Genomic DNA, 20,719 nt, shown 5'->3' with positions numbered 1-20,719 from the left:
TGGTTATTCAGCGCTAGTAGAGGTTCGCAAGTGGTTGCATGGTGGCAACGGAACCCTCATTAATATGGATGAGATCTGCCATTAATGAGAACAGGATTTGCGGTTGTCGTGCGGATATCAGTTGGATTGCAATAATGTCGTGGCAAGTTGGCACTGGACCGAGATTGGGCCTAGACGATCTAGTATCCATTCCTCATTTTCATATAACGTAAGTCCTAATATAGGGAATGATCGAGTTTTGAGTCTAGTATCAATTTAGAATCGAAAATCAGTTGAGAGTCATCAAACCAATGTGACATTTGTAGTGGCATTTTGCAAGAATGTCTTGTATTGATAAAAATTTTCAACTGTCATTATAATTTTTTTCAAAAATACTATTTAAACAGTTAATTTTAAGATTTATATTGATATGACATGCAATATAACACATTAATATATAAAAATTACTACAAATATTGTAAAATCTTGAGATCGAATCTGTCTCCTTGCGACTGTTGATAATTTACGTCTATTTAAAAGATTAAAACACGAGTTTTGACTCGAAACTCGTATGTTTATCTGCTCATATCGAGAGCGTGTTGGGTTATGAATTTTAGAGAATGCGAGAAAATTCTGGGCCCATAACTGTGTATTGATCGGCACTAATTGAGTTTTTTAGGTTAAAAAAATTTATATTATTACAAATGTTAAAATTAGATATTTATATAATAATAATTTAAAAACTTAAGAATCGAATGGTAACAGAAAGTGAGGGAAAGGAAGACAGTACAGATGGAAGTGCACTGAGGATTGTACCAAAGGGGAACCTTTTTTCCTTTGAATTGAATTAAGAAAAAGAAATTTGATTGAATGCTGATTCCATTTCCATCAGCTTTTGGTTGTCGTCTCGTCATCTCATCAAATTGAATTAACAAATTAATTTCAATATATATATATATATATATATTATGAAACACACACACACACACACAGAGACGGACGGTCAGTTCATCAGTTGTTGCAGCTTTTCAGTGCAACTAAATAAAGATTGGACGGTGGATGAATCGAATCTATTATGCCTCCTCTCCTCCTCGTTGGATCCAACTTTCTTCGCCAATTCATGGGCGAGTTTGTTTTTTATATTTTACCAACATAGTTTTATATATATATATATATATTTTAATTAATAGGTATTACGTGTTTATGTTTTTTTTTTCTATTACAGTAGTTGATTTATATTTTCTATTTAATTTAATTTTTTATGTATTAATTTAAATTTTTAATTAGTTTGATTACTCTGTTCATTATATTTTTGAGTCAATTTAATTTTAATAATTTTATGTAAAAAGAAAAAATTAAAATGAGTATTTTGTTATCTCATTTGACCTTTTTCATGTGACTTGAAAATATAAGTTTAATAGTATAATTGAAGTAATGAAAAATTCAACTTGACACATGAAAAAAATGTTAAAATCTAAGAGTTAAATTGACTCAAAAATCGAATTCACGGGTATAACTGAAATAATAAAAAATTCATATGACTAAAAAAAATATAAATGTATAAAAACAAAAATATAGATTTGGTCATTTCAAGTTTATCATCGTCAAAAATCTTATTCAACAATCAAAGAAAATAATTTGTTGAGCGTTTGGTACTCTATTGAGAGTTAAAGTTATTCGTGTTGAGTTTGTCTAACGTGAGTATTCAAAAAGAGGGTGTGGGGAGAGGGGGTGGGGCCACGCCCCTATCTGAATTTACCTGCATCGAACAAACCATATATTGCTCATGTCAATGTAATAATTTCATATAAATAATATAATTTTTGAAAATTAAATAAAAATACACCTTAATTTTACCTATCAAATTGGGAAGGTATGTGTATATATATATAACTTAAGATAAAGTATTTTTTGACCCTTTTGGGTTGCATGTCATGGATATTTTATTGCTTGGTAGAGTTTTGGTTGGGTTGTATTGTTTTATTATATATTTACTTGAAAAAATAAATAATTAAATATTTTGATCAATTATGAAGTAATTTACAACTAAATTGAATTAATTGAATTTACGAGTAACAAAAGTTAATATATATATATGATGTTTTTAGGCATTGGAGTTCGAAACTAGACATTTGACTCATATGAGAATGGGATTTATATTTCTCAAAATAAACTTTGACAATCAAGTTAGTGCTTAGTATTAAAGAGTGAGTGAGGTAGTAAATGAATTAGTTTGAGAACGTGTTTGTGTTTGTGTTTATGTTTATTTTGTTAATAAAGTCTAACCCTAAATGGGTGATGAGATTTTCGGAGGAGAACAATCTCCAATACTTATTGGCCTCGTGTGAAGAAGAATCTCGGATGGGAGTAGCTTCTCCAATAGAAGGAGAGCGTGACACATTATGATTGGCCTCTTGCAGTTATAGTTTGTATATAGGTCAAATTCATATTTTTGCTCATGTACCCTTACGTTTTTTTATATGATTATTTAAATTTTTTTATTATTTTAATTACACTATTGAATTTATATTTTTTAGTCAATTTAATATATATATTTTTTAACATTTTTTTCGTGTAATAACCTAACATTTTTATTGTTTTGATTACACCTCTGTATCTGTATTTTTTAATTAATTTAATTCATACATTTTGATATATAAAAAAAAAAAAAAGAGAGACAAAAATGAGATGAACCAATTTAACTCTTTTTTTTATACGTTAAATTAATGAGTTAAATTGACTTAAAATATAAGTATAGAGTGATAATCAAAATAATGAAAATTTTGAATTATCACATAAAAAAGTTAAAATATAATAATTAAATTAATTCAAAAATATAATCACAAGAGTATAATTGAAAAAATTAAAAAATTTGAATAATTATATAAAAAAATATAAAAATATAGAGACAAAAATATATATTTAACATATGTATATATGTATATTATAATAAAAAATAGAAATATATAATTTTGGAAGGATAATCGGAGGCCAAGAGAAATGGAGTTGCCAGCTTAGAGTTAAGAGTCAGGGCTGGCTGCCACCAACTCTCTCTCTCTCTCTCCCACAAAGATTGAATGATTTATCAAACTGTCACCAACCTTTTTCTCCCTTTGCTTTTTTGTGTTGAATTTGAAATTTGAGCGATAACTTTAGACTTTCAAGGCATCCGTACCCTCTTGCAACTATACATTTCTATTTCTAGCGTACAAAATTGTTACATTACTAGCATCATATAATATAACTAGTGTATATTCGTGACTAAAGGCACGATACGATTATAAATAATATTAAAATTAAAATATAATTATAATTTAATCTTAATATTATTATCTACATTGCATGTATGCAAACCATGCCCAATCCAATCATCACCATCATACTCCAATCATCTATATTATCTACATTGCATGTATGCTCACATGTATATATATATATATATGTATGTAATATAGGTGGAGATAGATGATGAGGGATCCAAGCGTCAAACCCTACTTCCAGGAACATGATATATTGGTAGGCGTGTTCGCGGTGCGGTTTGGTCGATCTAAATCATTTTTAATACGCCAAACCGTTAGTGCAGTTTTTCAACCAAACCAGACTACAGTCTCATTTGGTTTCGGCCAAACCACACCAAACCAGACCGCATTTGCGGTCTAATTTTGTGCGATTTATCGCGATTTGAAATGCTATTTAAAATTACTAAAAAATATATTTAAAAATGATAAATAAAAACACAAATATTGATAAAAAAAAAAGATAATTAAATGTAAATAAATAGGAGCAAAAAATAAAGACAAAATAGTGTAAAAAAATAAATAGGATGGGCTAGCAATTATTATATTTTTATAATAATAATTTTTTTTATTATTTTTTTGGGCGATTAGGTTTAAAACTGAACTGCAAACTGTCCAAATTACAAACCACGCAGTTTGGACAGAATCCAAACCATTTTCGACTGTAAAAAAAAAAATTGATCGATTCAATTTGATTCAGTTCGATTTAACCAATTTTCACGATGCACCAATTTTTTTGAACACCATATGTAGTCTCATCCAATCGATGGCCCGAAGCCTGAAGAGAAAAAGAAGTCTAGTAATTCAACAGATACTTTTGGCTCTCCATTCAACTACCCACTCACTCCTCATTCCCATTGCCCCCTTTCTACGGTAACAATTACCAACCCTCCTTAAATTCACATTCTAGCACGTCACGTGCAAATTTTGACCCAAAAAACTTAAACCTGTCAAATCACATAAGTTTTATCATATTATATTACCACGTGTTTAGATGTGAATTTTTTGAAGGACATAAACCATGTAAAATAATCGGAGAGGCGTAGTACATTAACCAAAGTCAATTCTTAAAGAGATTGAGAGAATTGAAAAATATACAAATATATTTAAATAATATCATTTTAAATTAAATGAATTAACTAACTTGTTGGACATTTCTAATCATATAAGTACTGATTATTACATTTACGCAAAATTAACCAAAATCAACTTTTAAAGAGATCGAGATAATTAAAAAGTATAAAAGTATATTCAAATAATGTTTTAAATTAAATGAGCCAACTTATTTATTTAGCACTCCTAATTATGATCATAAAAGTACCGATTATTACGTTTACGCTAAATTAACCAAAATCAACTTTTAAAGAGATCGATAGAATTGAAAAGTATAAAAAGTATAAAAGTATATTCAAACAACGTCCTAAATTAAATGAGCCAACTAATCTGTTGAACACTCTTGATCATAGAAGTACCGATTATTATGTTTACGCTAAATTAACCAACATCAACTTTTAAAGAGATCGAGAGAATTGAAAAGTATAAAAATATATTCAAACAACGTTTTAAATTAAATGAGCCAACTAATCTGTTGAACACTCTTGATCATAGAAATACCGATTATTACGTTTACGCTAAATTAACCAACATCAACTTTTAAAGAGATCGAGAGAATTGAAAAGTATAAAAGTATATTTAAACAATGTTTTAAATTAAATAAGCCAACTAATCTGCTAAACACTAAATGAACCAAATTCAACTTTTAAAGAGATCGAGAGAATTAAAAAGTATAAAAGTATATTCAAATAACGTTTTAAATTAAATGAGCCAACTAATCTGCTAAACACTATTGATCATAAAAATATCGATTATTACGAGTAGACTAGATGTGATAGACCATCAATCGAAGACAAATTATTAAAACTAATTCAAACTGTAAATAAAAGTGGATGGTGGCAATGGAGTGGGCAGGCAGGCAGTCACATACTCACAAGATGAATAATGATTTGGGGGGGCACAATGATGCAAGTAAATGACCATATTTGTGGCAATGGGAAGTCTTCCAATTCTAATGTTTAGTGAGTGGAAGATGTGATTGGGGTAGCCCTAATCATTCACAAGCAAGATTTAGCATTGTTTAGTAAGGGCGAATGATTGAAAATGATTGATGCTGATAGCCCTTTGTGATCCATCTCATCATATCTTCAATCTTTTAAGTAGTAACCATATGAACGTTGATTGGCAATTATACCCAGAAATACTCACTATAATTATTAATTATACATCATTATCAACTGGACCTTTGGAGTTGGATAGTTGTGATTTGGAGCATCATCATTGATTTTCCCATAATATATGAATGAAAAATGTTACTTAAAACACTTAAAAAAAATATAACATTTAAAATGATATTTTACATTAATATTTTATATTTATATCATATTAATATAAATATATAAAATATCAATATATACTATTATCACAAATGTCAAACTTGAATGTTCAAATAACATTTTCTGGTGTTTTATAAATGTGAACATATATAAAAATTTCTTAATTCATGAATAATCACCATGTAGGTTGTTACTTATTAGATATAATAATGTATATATTACCAAAAATATTTCTCAAAACAGTATTTCAAATTTATATAGAATTTCTATTAAAAGCATTAACTCAAGTAAAAAAGAGAAGTACCTTAAGTAGGATAAAAATAATCCAAAAACAAATATGGATGTCTTAGGGAACATGAATCATAGGATCTCATCAACATCTAGAAAGATCTTTTAAAGACCCATTCTGATGAGAGAGAGAGAGAGGGGGGGGGATGTCAGAAGTGTGGTAAACCAAACAAAGATTCGAGGCTCCCTCTCTCTTTAACTAATGTCCTCTTCAATTGTAATGCTCAAAGAGAGAATGCGAAGCCCCTATAGGCTTATAATCAAACAACAAGAAGAAGAGCTTCAACACACACACAGAGAGACAGAGAGCTGCATGTTACAAGGCCGGATTATAAGGGAGAGCTTTTGTCATTGTATCCTTCTGAATATAATAAGCCAACCTGCACATGGGAGTTGGCTGCTGCAGCAACTCCTGCAGAGAGAATCAATCGTTCACCAACCTGAATGAATGGAACCTCACCACCCCCCCCCCCCCCCCCCCCCACAATATATTTACAAATTTCATCTCTTCAATTATAATACCAACATTTTCTAACTGGATTTTCATGGTCAAGGAGAATATGGCCATGGACAAAGCCCAACGGGGTGTTCTTGAAAGAAACCCCACACCAAGAAGATGATCTTGATGCCTTCCATTTCCACCTCCACCCACTTACACATCTGCTGTCATTGTGATTCTCTCAAAAAAAAATAATTCCCCCAATTATAAGTACATCTCACAAGTGGAATGTACTTGCACCAAGAATCCTCAACTGTGACAATATCAGGTTGATTCCCTCTGATCTAGCCTGCTAGATTTTTGACACCTGCCCCAATCTAGATGGCCATATGATCAAGGGATCTATACTAATCATTAGGGGCCCCACCCTCACATATGATCTAGGGACTACCAACACTGATGGATCTGCACCATCTACCAGAAAGATTGGGTGGGTGGTAGCCCATTTACCAAGGCCCAATCTATCCACTCCCAATCGGTTCTTACTGGACTGCCATGGATGATCCCTAGGTTCTATTAATGGGGGAAAACCTGAACTTCATATCCATATGGCTTCAGTAGTTAATACAGTTATAATTTTTGAATTTCACCCATTCTTGTAGGCTGCAGAAAAAACTGCACCTCCAGGTTTTGACTTTTAGCTCGAGATAATCAAAAATGCGCTTTCTAGCTAAAGGTTTCAGGCTTTCAGCTCAAGATAACAATACTGGCCCAGCCTGCAACACAACCATAACATTCACTCAAAATTAGCCATGATGGTCATTCAACAATGAACCAAAGTCTCCATTTCCTGCTTACCAAGTGATTCCAAGGAAGAAGAGTGCCCTTAGTGGCCAAAAAGAACATCTGCCAAAGAGAAAAGTTAGAAAAAAAAAAATACCAAATCCTAAGCATCCTTACCATATTCTCAATTATTTTCCTCTCAGAAGTTTTCGGGAATAGGAAGTTCCCACACCACCAAAATGTTTGTCTACTACCTACAATTATTGGCATGAGATATGGAAATTACCTTGTGTTCAGGGTTATGGGTGACGTTTAGCCACCGGCAACCCATGTAGTAAAAATAAAACAGTACTGAAATAAGAAACAAGAAGAGAAGATAAATGTTTCCCACAATTGTTTTAAAAAGATTGAGAAACTCGAAAGAAACCAACATAAAGACACCTGCAAAACAAACAAGACATTATAGGCACACAAGCTTCAAATCCATGGGACCAATGCCCCTTAGAGCAGTTGAGGAATTCTGAATTGTCCTCAACATTGTCTGGTTTGGAGAGAACACTTTTACCCGGAGATTGTAAAACACATGCACAGAACAAGACAGAAGTTCTTCAACTATTTGGACAGAACGAAGAAAATTGAAAACAAAAAGGTTCAAGTCATCACTTTCATGTATCTTGACTTTTTGTTGACTTACAGTTCTTATCTTTATTTGATCTTCTCTAGCATCTTTTCAATGTACCCAAAAGAGATAAATGTTTATCCGCAGATGTGCCATAAATGGTATCTTGTTATGAAAAACAGAAAGTCTGGAGTTTGAGACCTAAAAGTTCCCCCAAAACCAACTTTGCCAATGAACATAGGATTTTTCAATTCCACCTGAAACCTTTATCTTTGCAAGGAAAAAGTATCAACTACTACAGCTAAATTCCAACAGTCGGGAGAATAGGATTACAAAAATGAAAAATAGAAATACATATTTTCTCCAGCTGCTTTTTTTAACTGATTACTGAACAAACAAAAAGATTTTCCATCTAATTTGCCCCACGGAAACAAAAAGCCTAAGACCTGCTAATCAAAATTGGGTATAAATTCCATCCATAAAGCTACAAAAATATGTATTTGACAACTGCGCCAAGGCATTACAACATCCGTACTCCAAATCAGTCTTCAAGAATCTTCACTTCTGTCTTTTTGACTTCTTATGCTTATGATCAGTATTCAAAAACGTTGCCACATCAACCATTGGTTTCTCATGCTTCTGCATTTCCTGTCTGCCCTCACTTATTTTCCGCTTATTGGAAGTCCTGAATAATTGTTTCACAAACAAGAATGGTTAAGTAAATTAAATCAAAGCGCACCTGCTTCCTGAATTAAGAAAAACCTAGTGCCTAATGCTACAAGTTCAGAATAAAACCTGACAGAATGAGACCATTCATCCATATTCTTAGTCAACCATTTGACACTTCCTGTGTGAGCTGGGAGCAAAGATCCAGATATATGGAGTATCTCTTCGTTGAAGCTACAAGGTTAAAACAATATGAACTCCTTATCCTAAACTTACATGAGCTATGATATAAGGGAATTATAACTAACAGATAACATGAAGAATAAAGCAGAAGGAAGAAGGCAATGGCATCAAACTTCAAGTCATACATGCATTGCATCTATGTTAAATACTTAAAACAAAGTACAGTATATATCTTTCTTAAAAGTAAACAGAATAATCTGGCATGTTAAGCCCTCTCAAACTTTTGGATCTGAAAAAATATCTTTACATTTAACCAAAAGGGGGGATATGTTTTACATATTTTGGGGGTGAATGACAAAAAATACTCAAACTTTAATGTGTTTTCTAGATTTATTCTGAACCTTAAAATCTGTTACAATTGTGTTCCAACATCTAATTTCCATTTAAATATTTAACCAACTGTTAACATGCTGACTTAAAAATGTTGAGCGTGCAAGCAACCAGATGGCATGGCATTTGCTTTCGTGGAGCTGGCAGGTGATTGCATGTAAATTGCAGGGAAAACCAATAGGGAAAAAAAATCGAACTGTTTAAAAAAACAAAAAAACCTAATTGCCGAGAAAGAGAAGGAAAGAGGGGAAAGGATTTGTCTAGGCATTTATATTTTTGCTTCTGATGGTAAGGGCTACTTCAGTGAGAAAAAAGTCTTTGGTTTAATGTTATTCTTCTCTTTCTTTTCTTATCTTTCTTAAGTTTAAAGGCTTGCAATTGGGGGGATCTCTATCTGTTACCGAAGAGATGTGCTTAGCATGTCTCCATTATTGGATTTTCTAGGGTTTCATCTGATCATCAATTGTTGGGAAGGTCTCCTTCCAATTTTTTGCAATTCTGGGATTAATTAGGTTCCAATCAGAAGATTAATTATTTATTGATAACATGAAGTTTTGTTTCTTTGGAGTCAAACTACCACAAAAACACACAACTTGACATCATAAACATCCAAAGCATCATTCTCCAAGATTCATTGTTGAGGTGTATGACCGCAACAAGAGAACCTGGACCAGGGGTGTTCTCTGTGTGTGTGTGTGTGTATTGGTGGCTACTGTTCTGCCTCATCACTAGAATATCATATCCATTGCATGGTCCCAGCTTTCTCTCCTAATCAAATAAATCCATCACTAGCAAACTATGAAACCATCCCTTAGAACTCTCTTACAGTATATCCAATCACGACCAAGGGACAGGGCAGTCATATTTAAATGGAGCATGCCAAAAGAAACACATGAACAGCTACTTGGATAAACAAATATAAGAACTCGCCTCTTGACTAAGAAACGTAAAATGGTTCCAACTTTTATCTTATGCCGCTTGTGAGATGCACTAACAAATACTTCTTGACCATGTTTCTGCAACAAAAAAAGAACCAAAGATAATGAAAGGTTTATCATTAGCTATCAACCTGTAAAACCAGAAAATATATCATCTCTAGAAGCAACAGTCAAAAAGTACTCACAACTTTATATTTGAATTCTTCACGAATGTCTTCCTCCGTTATGACAGCAGCAGAAAAACCAAGAACAATTACATGAATCGATTGCTGGCCAAGTTTAACTACCTTCCCGTCTGAAAATTACAGGAGGGAACAGAAAAGAACAACATTAAACAATGGACAATGCCAGACAAAAGAACATACAAAGGAAATTGAACAAATTAGTGGATACCAAAAAAAAAGGATATAAAACAAAACCATACATTCACTGGTGTTATTATCAAGCAATTTGTGTCCTCACAACTCAATAAGTAATGGAAAGACCTCAAATACATACCACAAAAGCAAGTCCAGTAAATTATACGAAGGGTAATAACAGAACTACCTAAAAGCATATCTGGCTTTGGATGGAAAAGTAACAATTTTGCTGTTAGTTTCACGCCAAAGTAAGGATGAACGCCGGGGAGAATCTTCGCCTTTTTACTTTGAACATTAACATCATAAGCCAATACAACACCATCAAAAGTTTCATTAAACCTGCCACATAAACCACATTGAGAACTAAGTAAAAAGCTACCAATATGGCTAGCAGTTATCCCCCCAACTCCTTTGTGTGAGTAAGAATCATAGTAAATATCCAAATGACAACCAGTAGATCAGTTATCCATCTTAAGCTCTCAAAAGCAGACCGCAATTAACCTAAAAGAAGTACAAAATTAACGTTTTCCAAGTTCATATTCATACCCTCGTTGAAAAATTTTAATCAGTGGAAACATCACATCCACATATCCAGAACGCCTACTGAAAAGTGCATTTATCTCTACATGTTGTTGCTCCATCGCATAAAATCAGTTTACCCTCGAGCTCCAAACAAGCTCTATAATCCATTTTAGTTCTTACAGGCAACCAAAGTCGCAATTCGGATGAATTCTAACAAATGCACGGAGAGATTCAAAGAAAGCATGAGAAGAAGGATTTACTTGAAGAGCAAAGAGCTGAGTTCGCGGAGGATGGCTTGAGAGACCTTGTTGGCCTTCGATGGGTGCACGTACACCGTCAAATCCGCATCCGATACCTTCAATCCCTCCATCAATTCAAGCTTTCTTTGCACAGAATCTCTCTGCTCATCGGATTTTCCGAGTTTGGCGTAAAACCCTCCGATTTAGGCCTCTAGGTTTTAGGGTTCCGCCAGTTGGTAATGTCTACAATCCAAATCCAACATTGAAAGGCCACGCGCATCGATTGGCCATCGAAACAGTGAAATGGGCCGTTCATTGGGCCGGAAATAGCGTCTGATTCTTGATCCGTGTCTATTTGGGCTGTCCCCTCTCCTCTGCCCAAAAGCTTTACCCAGTCTGCTGCTTTGTGGCCCTGATGTGATCCATCACAAACACGTGAAAATTGAAAAAAGATAAAGATAAAACAGAAGAATAATAAAATAAAATAAAAGGTGGGGTTTTTATTCATTACATTATAATTTTAATTCCATAATGACATTCAAAAAATCCATTTTATTTGTTTAGTTATTTTCTTTTTTTTATAAATATTTTTTTTTCAATTTGAATCTCGTAATATTTTAACTGTAGTAATATTTTAGCATCACTTTATAGAATCAAATCAACAATTTTGATCGATTCAATTCAATTATTTTGATTTAACCAAAATGTTACTCACCTGTAACATGGATGGCAAATGTAATCTAATGGATAGGTAACCTTTATGGGGATGGCGATATATTGTCATGGGCAAAAAAATATATTTTGACCCTTGTAGTTATGCTTTTTTTTTTTATTTAGACACATGAATTTATTGTTATTTCAAAAACACCAATAAACTTATAATTTTGAGTCAATTGCACTCTTAAATTTTTTTATTATTTTAATTACACCATCAACTATTCACTTTTAAGTCAATTGCACGTTTCGACAAATATATTGAGAATAATGAATTCAGAAGTGTAACTAAAATAATAAAAAGTTTAGAGGTATAATTGACTAAAAATTTCATAGTTTAGTAGTGTTTTTAAAATAAAAAAAAGTTCGATTATCTAAATAAAAAAATATACAAATATAAAAATTAAAATACGTATTTAACCCACTACCAGTAGCTATCATGTTTTCGCATTACCATGTCCGGCGAATTATGTTGATGGTGAAATTAAATAATTTAGATAAAATAGAGAGAAAGAAAGGGGGTATTCCATGATAGATGGTGATGGAATCGACGGTGGACGGGCAATCACTGCGTATGATTTAGTGGTGGTGGTGGTGTTCTTCTTCTTCTTCCTTTTCGCATCGAAAAGCCCCCAAAGCTGAAGAGAGGAATATAACCAGAAGAATGAGAAAGAAGATGAAGACGAAGATGCAGAAGAAGACAGTGGAGACAAACTGCAACTTCCATATCTCTCTCTCTCTCTCGCTGATGTGAAGCAGAAACAGAGAGATGTTCCCTCGCATCCCTACACCATTGACAGTGTTCTTCTGCTCCCCTTCCCTCCTCACTTCGCTTTCAATTATGCATATTCCACTCAGGACCCCACCCCCCATTCTTTTATCACGCACTTGTACCCAATAAAGCCATTTGTTCGGTTTTGTCTCGGTTACTCACTTTCAACACTAATAAGAGTTTTTAAGATCGGTAGCCATTCCATTCTTGATATAATTATATTTTTCCTAGTCTTGAGTTAATTTGAGTAATTTTTTAATCTAAATTTGATTGAATTAATTCTTTCCACAAAAATAAAAGATAAAATTAATAAACACTCATTAAACTTTAAAATTGTAATTATTTACTCACTGAACTTTAAATTATAATCAGTTACTTACTAAACTTTACTTAACGTCAACTATCCATCACTAGTTATAACTCCGTCAACTATTACAAATGGAAAATGTTAACGAAATTTGACGTGGCAAAAATTAATTTAACATACATTCACTGAACTTTGCTAAACGTCAACCATCCATCACCCCGTTACATCATTGTCTGATCTTGAAATATATTAAAAGATTTTTGTATGTATTTGAGATCACTTACTTCTCAAACCAAAAGCCAAAATTTAAACTAATGATTCAAATTAAAAAAACTACTTATGCAAACCAAAAGTAAAAAAAAATGTTTGCTTAGATTTTTTTACCTCTATTACGAACAACGAAATTCACAAAAAATGTATTTAATAATGAAATCAAGAGCAAAACACTAATTACAAAAATCGTATTTCTTTTATGCCAAAAACCAACGATCTTTAATCCATCATCGCCTCAAACAAAACACTTATCCATCCAAACAATGTGACTCTATGACCATCTTAAGAAAACAAAAACTCAATCCTAAACAGTGGTCACCAGGTTCACTCATTACATCTATGCCAATTTGATATAATACATTATCATGGGTGCAATAATATCCAGTGACCGACATACCTTCAATGAGTGACCAAATTGGTCATATCCGATGATCGACATACCTTTAGTTTTTTGCTCTTGATCTTATTATTGAATATGTTGAATTTTGTTATTCGTAATAGAGGTAAAAAAATCTAAACAAACAATTTTTTTTACTTTTTATTTGCATTAGTAACTTTTTTAATTTGAAACATTAGTTTAGTTTTTGACTTTTGGTTTGAGAAGTAAGCGATTTTAATTCATACAAAAATCTTTTAATATGTTTCAAGATTAAACAATGATGTAACGAGTGTTTCAATATCAGACGGTGATGTAACGGGGTGATGGATGGTTGACGTTGAACAAAGTTCAATGAGTAAATAGTTATATTTTTAAAGTTCAGCCAGTATATGTTAAATTTATTTTTGCCACGTCATACTTTTTTAGGCACGTCAGATTCCGTTAGCCTTTTCCATTTGTAATAACTGACGGAGTTATAACAAGCGATAGATGGTTGACATTGAGTAAAGTTCAATGAGTAAATAATTACAACTTTAAAGTTCAATAACTGTTTATTAATTTTACCCAAAAAATAAAGGACAGGGTTTTATCTCTTTTGTGAATTTTTCATCATTCAAAATAGTCATTTACTTAGAAATAATGCAATAGTGATGTAATAAATACGTAATAGATGTTGTAGCTAAATCTTGAAGTACCATTCCCTTATATAGACAGAGACTAAAGGTCATGATAGGTTAGAATAAATTTATATGGGTGGTGGTCTAGATGGATCGAGTGAGCTAGTTATGGGAGTGGATTTGGTCTCGAGCTCGAGCCTGTTTTGATACTTGTTTGAATTGTTTTGCATCAAGTTTTTGAGTAAGCCTAATCCTTAATATCTCCATTAACTTGGGTCTTAATCTTAAATGGAAAATTCTAGAGAGCTAAAAAGATCTTATCGATGGGCTTATAGAAAGAAGGTAATTTGACAAAATTAATTACCCCTCACGGCGCAAGAAATTTTTAGTCAAACCAGTACTTCCCCATCCTCTTCCCACTATGTTATCCTCATCCTCTTCCCGCCCTGTACTTCCTCATCATCTCTCCATCGCCTATCTCTCTCACATTCTTTCTCCACCGTCTCATTTGCTGCAGGATTCAACCCTCTACCAGAGTCATATCCTGAAACAGAAAGATCACAAGATTCAGCCAAAAAGTGTCGTGAAAGATCCATTCGAGTAAACAAAGAAAAGCCAAACATCGAAACCCCATTTCACTGCCACCTCTAGTCCAATATTCAAGTGAAAAAAGGGAAAAAATTTGAACCACAGAAAGGGATGTGGCAGGACACACCAATCCTCTCTACTCTTTGTTTGCTACACATTTAAAGAGGCTACATCAATAATTAAATTTCTTGTACACAGCATAACAAGAAAAGAGAGGGAATCAGGAAAATCGAAGCCATTCTTGGGAATTATGGATCTGATATATGTATATATGTATGTATACATAGCTCTCTTGTTTTTGCAACTTTTTATTTTCTTCTTTTGCACTCCAATACATCTTCTTTTAGTGTTCATTTTCTTTCTTTTTCTTGAGAAGACCCAAAACGAAAACCTCCACATAGACAGATGGCAAAGAATTTAAGAAGATGATGAAGGCGTGATAGTGAGATGGCATAACAAAAAGGAAGGTCTTGATCGCCAAAGGAAAGGTATTGCCTCGATTTCGATCACCGTCAGTAACCTCTCTCTCGCTCTCAAAATTTTTTCTCTATCTCTTTGTTTCAGTGTGATGCTTGTAAATGCGTTTATAATCTAATCAAAATCTCGTGATATCTTGACAGTCAAAATATCACGAGATTTCGCTTCTGTAAACCCATCGGTGAAGCCGTTTGGCCCTGTAGAATGACTCATCTTAAATTTAGGTTGTTTTAGATTTTTTTTTTTCAAAAACTAAAAAGACCATCATCAAACATATTTAATAATATTCGTATATTAATATATTATACATTTATATTGATACACATTAATACATAAGTGTTACAAGTAAGTGTCAAAATAATATTTTCATTATTATTTGAGCCACAATTAGTCGCCAATTATGAGAGTATTTGACATTATTACTAAATCTTAGTTATAGGGAGTATTATTCGTCTAAAATGAACACATATATCGATTCACATCTACATATTTACCTTGTCGTGTAAATTGTAAAATTTGTGCATTTTTTACCTAATGCACATATAATTCAAAGGGTAATAGCATTTGTCACTCGTTCCCATCATCATAATCTTTCATACTAATAAAATATCATAAGTCATTATTATTTTATATAAATACCAATAAATTAATGTCTCTGATATTTTTGTAGCACTCATATTTGAAAATTCTTTAAATCATACAATTATTGCATGAAATTTATACTAAGACAAAGTTGGGGGAATCCTAAATCTTAAATAGAGGTGAGCAATATTTCAATTAAATTGAAATAACCCAATTGAACTAATAAAAAAAAAAAATGGTTCAATTCGATTCAATTTGATTTGATTTCTAAATTTGAGTGCTTCATTTATTTTGGTTTAATTTAGTCTCCGTATTAAAAATATCCAAATAATCAAATCAACCAAAATATTGAGAATAATTTTTTTTTTTTTTACATTTTTCAGTTATTTTAGTTTTTTTTTTCAATTTTTTGGTTGATTTGGCTTTTTTTTTTTTTTTAATTTATTCAATTTGAATATCTATTTAGTCTATTTAGTTCAATTCTTAAAAGAAGTTTGATCTATTAGATTTGAATAATTCAATATTTTTGATAATCGAATTGACGGAATAATCACCTTTAATTTAAACTCATCAATAATATTTTGTTAGGTGTAAATATTAAATTAAATAAATTTAATATTTAATAAATAAATTAATCAAAAAATAAGAAATCACACTGAATTTATGGAACACTATCCTTTACGCTGCATCATTTGCCTTGTCTGCGTAATAATGGGGATGTTTTTGCACTAATGCGGGCTGCTTAAGCCCATAATAATCTCAATCATTCGCTTGTCCCGTAAAGTTCGTGCAGTGACTGACCATCATGCATCATGCACCACTCCACCGGACAGCTACAGTACCATCCGGTCCCCACCATTTTCCACCTCACATATATAATAATTACATCATGTATTCAATAAAGTTATAATATTATTTTTATAATCTAAAATACATTAAATAAATAAAATTTCTTTAAATATTAATAATTCTTTTATTTGAATTTGTAAATAAGGGTGCTTAAATTTTGGGGATCCAATTGGTCTTTACCAATCCAAATTTAGGCTAGTTCTCAATTTATCAAGATTCAATTAATTTTTGGTTTAATTTAATTTGGACTTGGTCTGAAATTAAAAATTAATTAAAATTAATATAATACCGAGCCAGACTAAATAAAAATCAATTTAATTGAGTTTATTTTTAACCTTATTCAGTCTCAAAATTTTAAAAATTTCAATCTCGATCCAATCAAAATAGAATTTTGATTTGACTTTACTTAAATAAATAATATTAAAATATTACTCTTTTTAAACATGATTATCTTTTTTTTTAATTTAAGCCAAATGAACACTCTTCTACTTAAAAAGTGTAAATAAGTTAAGTCGAGTAAAATTTGATTTTGTTTGAACTCAACTCATTTATTTATAATTCGAACTTGGTAAGAAGTGCTTGAATTAGATTCATAAACAAGTTTTTATATTTAATAAAGATTTATTAAATATGCTCTTTTACTGAACAAACAAATGAGTTTTAAACTGAACTTTTTTAAGTTACTCATTAAATACACTTTAATCATTAACTACACTTTTAAGTTACTCATTCCATTGCGTCGCCTCGCCCCTTGATTTGCGGTGCATTTAAATAAAGGTGGGCATTCCCACACCAAATAATTACTTAAGCCATGGATGATGATTTCATACGCCACTGCAATCCTACATAATTTTCGTGGGGCCCAAGGAGAACCGGTAAGGGAAGATCGGGGTGAAGGATGGAGGCCTTGATGAATGACACGTGTCGGAGGATCAACGGTGAGTGGGGAATACCGAGCCGAGTCAGGAATTATGTGCGGAGAAGCTGAGATTACGGCGAGTCTAAGTCCCGAAGCCATCGGATAGCGTGCAGCGAGGCGCAGAATCCATTCCCTAGTCCCAGTCGTCCGCGTGCCGCTCGATTTCAGCGTCCAATCTGGACCGTTCGATCGGGACCGCATCCCCAGGATTGCACGCGCGTCTGCGATTGTGAAGCCCCCCGGATAAGACAATCACGTGCCGCCTGCGTTATCCGTGCGAAATGCGAATCCTCACCACTTGCTCCACAATTCTTCTTTTCCCGGGAAAAATGCACTTACAAAGCTTTAAATAATGATTGTAGATACAACAACAATCTTATTTTTTTATAAAATACAATAATCTCAGTTGCACTGCACTCAAATAAATTAAAAAATAGTAGACAAAACGAATATTTTTTTAATATTACAAAACAACCTCAAATTATTTCTCAAATTACAAAAATATTATCGAAAACGTTTTTTTAGCATTTCAAAAGAGAAATATTTTGAAAAAGCCGAAAGAGCGCCCCGAGACTTTTTCGTGCATCATAAACAACAATTAGTCCTAATTTTCATATTATGTTATAAAATTATGGTGTCTTTAATTTATTATCTCTAAATTCTTTTAAATAACTTAAAAATCTTAATTTTTCTCCATAACCTCTATTTCAACGCTCATCTTTGTAGTGCATCATCTTTCTTTGTGTGTTTGAAATCAAACTCTAAATCATGATTAGTTCGAAATTTAACCTATTTTGAGTTTATGCAATCAATACGAGAATTTAGTCCAATTTTAATACCCTTAGTATAAAATATCCAGAGAATTTAGTCCAACTTTAATACCTTTAGTATAAAATATCTAATGAAACTCACATAATGAATCAAGGGCTAGGTCACCTCACAAAGTGATTACTTGATTAACACGAATTATGATATCGAATATTTTTTAAACCTTTATAATATTAATCTCAAAATTCTACTAGCATTAAGGTATGACAAACTTATAAATATGACCTCACGGTGCTTTTAAAGTAGGCTCCTTTGTTCTTTTTACACATTTGCCACCATATAACTTATGTTCTCAATTTTTATATCTAATTTAAATTTTGAAAATCCTTTACATTAATACACATAAGAATAATATTTTATTATTATAAGTATCGATCAATCTGTTTTTTTATTATTGTCAATGTTAGAGCATTCCTATCAATCGTATAATATTTAATTTTTTAAAATATTAAAAATATAATAAATATACATAGATAAAATAAATGTATTATATCTTAATTATTAACTTATTTTATTTTAAAATAAAATAATAATTAATATTACCCTTATTTTTATTTTATATAAAAAAGGCTGCTCGGATCAGTGGGATGGGCCCCATGACCAGCCAGAAGGGTTTGGACATTGATATGTGGATTCCTTGTACTAAGAAAGACAAATTCTTGGAATGTCAGCGTAATAAGTCTTCCAAGTAGAGTTGGATAGGTCACTCCCCATGTGGACGGTTTCAAAGTCTTTTTGTCTTTTGCAAAATTCGGGTCGGGTCGATCGAACCATCTGAACCCAAGTATACACCTTTCTTTAAAAAATATTTTAATCTTATTTTATTCACTTTAATAAACATAATTAAACGAAATGTAATTTGATGTGATTTCTTTGTCACATGGAATCAGATGTAAAAGATGAAGAGAAAACGACGCTGTCTGTAAAGTCTGCAGAGCGGTGCTTGTATTGGCGAAGAAGCACAGGAGAATTTCTTCAGTGAGGGGGGACCCGCAGGTGAGGTGCACCGCGGAGGCGACACGTGGCAGGTGGAACATTAACGTGTGCCGCCTCGGCGTTTGTCGTGAACCGCACGCGTGACGAACGGTCAAGTTATCAGATGGGATAGCTCAAAGCAGGTGGCTGGCTCGGGATCGAACGAAGATCAAAAAGCTTGAGATCTATGCGAGTCCAAACGTAGATCGGAGTTTCGTATAACTACGTATTATATTAATGAAAATAAATAATATATTAATATAAAATGTCATTTCGAGTGCCCAAATATTATTTTTGTTTTGAGCTTATATAGATAGTAATGTTTGATTAATAGGTAATGGACAATGATTAGTTATCAATAAATATTTTTTATTTTTAATTAAAACTTTTTCAGTCAAAGAGAGAGAGTTGAGGAAATATTGAGAAAAGATAAAGAGTGAAAGAGATCTTGAAGAGAAAGGGAGTCAAAAAGACACTAAAAAGTTATCACGTCAATATGCATACGTATCATTTGTTGTTTAGGTGTTTAAATGAGTAATTTTATACATTTTAAATGTATATTTAAAATCACAAAAAATTTAAAATTTTACATGAAAAGAATACAAAAGTTTATATGCATAAATATGCTTTTAGTCTAAATTCATAAGCACATTTAGAATCATACATACAAAGTTTCAGCCATATCCTATTTGTTGTTTTTCAGTTTTTTAAAATACTGAAAACGTATTTATTTTTATATTTAAAAATATATTTTTTAAAATAAACAAAAATTATTAAAAAAAACTCTAAACAAAAAAAAAATTATTTTGGCTATTCTCATTACAAACACGTTCAAATTTTTTAAAATGCTATAAACAAAAAGAACACGTTTTCAACAAAATTAAAAATAAATTTAAAATTAAAAATTAAAAGCTGAATCACGAAAAGAATAACCTTTTAGTGTTCAAAATAAAAATGTAAAAGTTTAGTGGCATAAATATGCTTTTGGTATTTTTATTTTTAGATAAAGCTTATTTATTACATTTTATTTTAATATAAAATAATATAATAGTATTAAATGGTTTAAAACACAATATATCTATCATGAGTTAATAAAATTATTTAGATGTTAAAAATAATATTCAATAAATGCATATTATCTAAAAAATATTAAACTAGAATAATAGCTAATATTATCCTTAATTAATTTATAAAATAACATGGTGGACCGTAATGATCCATCGGGCAGGGCCCCACAACCTAGCACCAAGCTTGGTCCCAGATTAGATTTCAGCCTAAGAAATTCAGATAATCTTTCCATCAAAGTCAAGATCCTTGTACTAGTAACAGATATTATCAATTCCTAGCA

General features: G+C 31.8%; 1 protein-coding gene across 1 annotated transcript; it reads right to left on the bottom strand.

Annotated features, from left to right (window-relative positions):
• Positions 1–8,018: 8,018 nt before the first annotated feature.
• LOC127807651 (uncharacterized) lies at positions 8,019–11,344 on the bottom strand. Its single transcript, XM_052345674.1, has 6 exons — positions 11,113–11,344; positions 10,518–10,669; positions 10,157–10,266; positions 9,964–10,049; positions 8,590–8,694; positions 8,019–8,479 (listed from the first exon to the last, which is right to left on the bottom strand). Exons 1-6 carry the CDS (start codon positions 11,220–11,222, stop codon positions 8,353–8,355), a joined length of 690 nt encoding a protein of 229 aa, XP_052201634.1. The 5' UTR covers positions 11,223–11,344; the 3' UTR covers positions 8,019–8,352.
• Positions 11,345–20,719: the final 9,375 nt, after the last annotated feature.

This window comes from Diospyros lotus, chromosome 8 (genome assembly GCF_014633365.1).
Source record: "Diospyros lotus cultivar Yz01 chromosome 8, ASM1463336v1, whole genome shotgun sequence".
Classification (NCBI taxonomy): Eukaryota; Viridiplantae; Streptophyta; class Magnoliopsida; order Ericales; family Ebenaceae; genus Diospyros; species Diospyros lotus.
This window is presented reverse-complemented; position numbering and strand designations above follow the sequence as displayed.